General features: G+C 35.1%; 1 protein-coding gene across 1 annotated transcript; it reads right to left on the bottom strand.

The window, feature by feature from the left end:
- Positions 1–1,078: 1,078 nt before the first annotated feature.
- On the bottom strand, positions 1,079–3,908 carry LOC139866134 (probable NADH dehydrogenase [ubiquinone] 1 alpha subcomplex subunit 5, mitochondrial). The gene is made up of 2 exons (XM_071854266.1): positions 3,515–3,908; positions 1,079–1,547 (listed from the first exon to the last, which is right to left on the bottom strand). The coding sequence occupies exons 1-2, from the start codon at positions 3,837–3,839 to the stop codon at positions 1,339–1,341; spliced, it is 534 nt and encodes a 177-aa protein (XP_071710367.1). The 5' UTR covers positions 3,840–3,908; the 3' UTR covers positions 1,079–1,338.
- Between the last annotated feature and the right edge of the window lie 1,740 nt (positions 3,909–5,648).

The raw sequence follows: 5,648 nt of genomic DNA, 5'->3' as shown, positions 1-5,648 counted from the left end.
CCGACAGCACCGTTAGACTCGAAGTAATTTTATGAACAAAACGATACTAACTACGTTCGAAACAGACACTTTTTAAAAAACGCTAAAAACAACGACACCCCGTATCTTCCTACTCCCCGCGAGTTAAATTTTTTTGCCAACACCATCAGGCCCGAAATAATTTCATCAACAAAAAGAAACTAATTACGTATGAACCGAACAGATTTTAAAAAACACTAAAGACGACGACATCAACAACGACGCATAACACATAGACCGTTTTCCCTTCTGTAAATAAAACTGCGTTAAATATGAATACGCGGGCCGAAAGACTCCGCCGCATCGCGCGGACCAGATCGGACTAGTTATATTCTATGTACTATGTAAACAAAATGTAAAATAATAATTTGAAGTTGAATTTTTGGTGATAAAAGTTATGTAGGGTTGCCATAGTTTTTTCAAATTTGGTTTCATACGTCCAGTAAGAGATATTGCCACTATCCTCAAGACGTATCCAATTTGTTCTTTAACCAGTTTGTCGTTTCGTGTTTAACTTTGTCTAAAATAGGTATCACAACTTTGTTTAAAATAGGTATCACAAAGATCCCAACATACACTATAAAGGTTCTTTTTTTATATTATTTTTTATAAAGATATAGACGGTCTATTTACTTGAAAACAATATTATTTGACAATGCTAAGAATTGTTTAAACAAGAAGCAAAGCATAAAAATGTACTAGATAGTAGTACATATTACATTATTACGTTACGTTTGTTAATAGAACTCTTATGAAGTGAATGCAACAGAAAACGGACAAATAGATCAAATAGTTATCACTCAAGACAAACATATTAAAGTATCAAACACGACACTGTAACTTTAAAGTTTCAGTATGAAAGACAGATATTTCCCCTAAAAAAAAAACAATCTTTTGTATTCATTATCAGAACCAGATTGCGGCATAACCTGCTGTAATTTTATAGACTCCCATATGTTAGACCATCTTATAGCACAAGAGACTCAACAAATAAAATTCACAAACAGATCACTTGAAACAGTTTACACCAGAGGCAGAACGTGAATGGAAAATTATGGTCTGAGAAAACTCAAGGAATTTCATAGCAAAAACGAAGTAGCGGACTCATATCTAATGAGCTAAATTTGTGTTTATTAAACTCCAAGTATAGAATAGCAACATAAACATATTGGCCCGAAAACATGGTTATTTGGGGGTCATGTCATGAACAATAATAATTCAGAAAATAGTAAGGATTCGGGTTTCACTTAGTAGAAACAAACTCTTCGCTTAAAATAAACAAACTGAGTCCATACACACATAAACCAACAGGTCTGACACTCATTGAGAAGTTGAAGGGATGGTGGGCTCTTCCTTGTTGGGGGCAGCAGCATTCGATTTTCCATTTCCATTGATTAGAGACTCCAACGTGTTGTAAAACTCCTCAGGAAGAGGTCCGGGTCGGTGTAGTGGCACATGCTTTGGGACAGGGGCATCATTCTCAACAACTTCACATTCATAGTCATCAGGTACACCCCATGGGTCCCACTCTACAATTGGACAAACAAACATGTCAATAGATTTCACCATCGCTAAGAAGGTTCGACACAATGTGCCACGTCAAACAAGATTCACAATTGAAAGATTAATTATTTGATCAGGCTGAAATAGGTCCAGTTGGGATCATACTAAACACATTAGTTTAGAAATTTCAATTTTCTTGCAAGCAATAGGGTCAGATGTGGTTAACATGGGTAAATTAACTCAATAGGGATCTCTTTGTTGATAATGATTTTTTAAGTTTTGTGGAATAAAAACACTCTGATCAGTTTTCGATCCATTTTACTGGTTTCCTTTTAGAATATTTTTTCACGTGAGTGAACCCTTAGACATGAAAAATAACCCAAATTACCTAATTCTTATGTAAGCGGTTTTAGATGCCTATAAAAAACATGTTTGTGAAACTGGAAATCTTAATGAATATGGTCACAAGGTAAAGATCTAACTAAGAGTATAATGTAATGGACATCTTTATATGCCTGGCACAACTTTAGCCAGGCAATATCTAAAGTACATCTAAGATGCTCCATTAACTAAGTCGTTGTGTGTTCAATTCCCAAGTGATACATGGGTGAAGGGTTTGCGAGTTCGTTCAAAAATAATCTGCATTCTTGAACAGGATGAGTTGTATACTCCCCATTACAAAGCTTCACGGAATGTTCTCAACATGAGGTACATATAAATGGGGGTGTAGACTCAAATATTCAATGCACGTTCACATAGCAACCGGCATTAATGAAGAAAACTACTTATAACACTTGCCTAAATTCAAATAACAAGAAATACAAGTACATGAAAACCCCTATTATCCTGTTAGCAATTTCAATCCATATTATTCACCTAGCAGTTGGGCTGTTAACAAAGTTTAAATTAACATCATAAGTTATTTTATTATAGAAGATATCACCAATAATCATAACTTACCTACAGTACCAGAGGTAGAAAGCTCAACTAACAAGACCATCAACACAGTGAAGGTTTATAAAGAACACCGAAATAGGGTCCAGATTAGTATTGTGGAGCTAACATCACACCAAACTGGTTATCAACATAGATCCAACTACTGATAATATAAGGCAAAGATTTAGAAAATGGAAAAGCTCAAAGGATTACAAATTTGTATCCATTTAGGTGCTTAGTAGCAAGGTTGCAAAATTCGCTATTCGGGGATTAATCGGTCGGGACTTTGGAAAGATTAATCGGTAATTCGGAGATTAATCGAGGATTAATCGGATTGTACTGTATACATTGAAATATTAAAATTTAAAAATTATGTGTGTAAATATTGATTAAAAATCATAAATATAAAAATAAACTTTAATATAATTGTCTAAAATTGTTCATTTTGCTCCAAAACTATAAAGTTCTAGTTTATATTAATGTTAAAATGGTAACCATTTTTGACTTTGACCGATTTTGGTTACCAAATTCGATTTTGACTCATCATTTGACGTTGACCGATTAATTAAACGGATTTTTGGAAATCGAAACGGATTGCTCTTAAAAATGATTAATCGGAGATTAATCGGCGAGTAATCGGGTTTTTTACAACAACTGCTTAGTAGTGCTCCCCAAGTAAATGTCCACATTAAGTTGGATGTAAACAAGATTCTCAATGTTGATAATAGGCAACTGCACATTTGCTAGGTTTATACGCCTTTATTTACAATCTAGTAGGTTTCTGAAATAGTGTGATTTGCATAGTTATTAGAAAGTAGAAACAAACAATTCTCTTACAAATTAACGAAGAATTTAATTTGAGGAGTTTATTCTGTAGTTCAATTGATCCCGCCGGCAATTGAAACACCAATCAAAATAGTTAACCTAATTTCCCCCAATCCTAAAAACCTAATTTAGATCAAACAGCTGATATAGACACATACTTATCTATTCTAATACTCCGTATAATCATAATCAACAAGATAAAACAATTAGAGGTAATAAATTAAATCCGTACCGATCATGTTGCCTATGAGTTTAAGTTCATCTTGAGCTTCTTCAATGAGTTCTTCAACTTGACCACAAGCAAGCCGTTTCTCAATAGCTTCCCAATCTTGTTCCTCTTCGCAAACCTTCAATCGATGTTTTGTAAAGCTTTCAACGGCTTTACGGTATCCTTCATCTTCAGGAACACGTTGGATCTCAGTTAGGGTTTTGTTGTAAAGATCGATTAATACTTCCCTTGCGTTAGGAACAACATCGAGACCAACGATCCCTGTTGTTTCCTTCAATTTCGCCATCATCATCATTGATGATGGCCGAGCAAATTTTCGGAGATACATTTGTCTTCAATCTCACAAACTTTCTCTGTGTGACTGTGTGTGTGTGTGTTCGATTTGGTGATTTTGGTCACTGGGAGTAAAAGGGTTTATGTAGGTTAATCCGTTTTCTGAAATGGGTCACACGCGACTTCAGCCCAACTTGAAATGGGTTACAATTTTCTAACGATAACGACAACTATAAGCTTGTTATTATATTTATAAAAAACTTTCATGTGTTTTGCGGAGGGATTTTAGTCAAAATGTCATCATTTTCAAATTTGTTTAACAATATGTTCTTAAAAATTTGTAACTGTAAAAATGTTTTCTGACCACGCATCATGCTTCTACCTTGGTGTGTGATACGTGTTGTAAAAATAATGACCGACACAGTCATTATTCATCGCGAACACGCACCACACACCAAGGACCATGCACCGTGCGTGGTGCGTGGTGTTTAGTGTTTGTTGGGCAAGAACTTTGAATGACCGTTATTCAAATTGATTGAGGGGTTCGTCAGTGGCGGAACTAAGATTTTTTTAACCGGGGGTAAAAAAAAAAATTGAAATCGTAGCAATATTTTATTTTATTTTTGACAAAATATGGAGGTTGGGGGGGGGGGGGGGGGGGGGGGGGAAATTGAGGTTTTTAGGTAGATTATGAAGGTTTTAAGACAAAAGTTGAAGGTTTTTTAGCAAAATTTGAAGGTTTGGGGGCAAAAGTTGAAGAATTTTGGACAAAATTTGAAAGTTTTGGGGCAAAAAAAATTCACCGGAGGAAAAGTCGAAAAACCAAAAAATTTTACACTGAAAAAAAATTCACTGGGGGCGGGCGCCCCCCTCTGCCCCCAAGTAGTTTCACCAGTGGGGTTCGTGTACTTTTAGTCAAGATTTGTGAGTAATTTAATGGATCACAAATTATAATGTTTTATAATAAGTTATGAGCGGTCAAAATATGTTAAAAAGTCAAAATCGGTGAAAACGTCAAAATTGAAGGTCTTCGAGGCTAAATCTCGAAAAACATTTAGGAAAAACCGCCTTTGGCTGTTTTCCAACGGATAGATCTCGAAAATATACACAATTTTTTAAAAAAATGTGACTAAATCGGAGCTACGAGTCAAATGACACGGTCATTCAAAGTTCTTGCCCTACAAGCACCACGCACCCAGCACCACGCACAGTGCGTGGTGCTTGTGCGTGGTTTGTGTTCGCGATGTAAAATGGTTGTCTCAGTCATTATCTCGGCAACACGCATCACGCACCAAGCTACAAGCATGATGTTTGGTGTGTGATTCGCGGTGAGGGAACATTTTTGCAATTACGATATTTATAAACATATTGTTAAACACTTTTGAATATATGAACATTCTGACCAAGTTCCCCTTTGCGTATCTTAACGATCGTCTATCGATAAAAAAATCCTGGACCAAATAAAAGTCAAAAATTATTTGTTTTTGTTATAATTCAGTAGGCTTATAACTACCTTTAATGGTTATAAGAACAAAGAGAGAAAAAGAGAGAAGAAGGAGAGAAGAAATATTGATATTGATATTTCAAGAGAAATGGTACACCTTAAATGGTTACCATACATGTCTATTTATAGTATAAAATATTACTATGCAAGAAATATAATAATAATAAAATTAACATCCAATCTAGATATTTTATAACACAATCTAGATATTTTATAACACTCCCCCTTGGATGACAATTTTATTAGAGAATAACTAGTACTGCCTCGTTAAAAACCTTGCTAAAGAAAACTCATTGGGATAAAACTTTAGCTAAGGGAAAAAGAGTGCAGCATAAAGTTGACTCCCCCTCAAGTAGGCAA

This window comes from Rutidosis leptorrhynchoides, chromosome 9 (genome assembly GCF_046630445.1).
Source record: "Rutidosis leptorrhynchoides isolate AG116_Rl617_1_P2 chromosome 9, CSIRO_AGI_Rlap_v1, whole genome shotgun sequence".
Classification (NCBI taxonomy): Eukaryota; Viridiplantae; Streptophyta; class Magnoliopsida; order Asterales; family Asteraceae; genus Rutidosis; species Rutidosis leptorrhynchoides.
The sequence above is the reverse complement of the archived record's forward strand: the minus strand, read 5'-3'. Positions and strand labels throughout refer to the sequence as shown.

Excerpts from the sequence above, each read along its gene's own strand:
- LOC139866134 (XM_071854266.1), bottom strand. The coding sequence starts at position 3,839 with ATGTATCTCCGAAAATTTGCTCGGCCATCATCAATGATGATGATGGCG. Across the intron at positions 1,548-3,514 it reads ACTCATAGGCAACATGATCG|AGTGGGACCCATGGGGTGTA; the intron begins GTACGGATTTAA and ends GTCCAATTGTAG.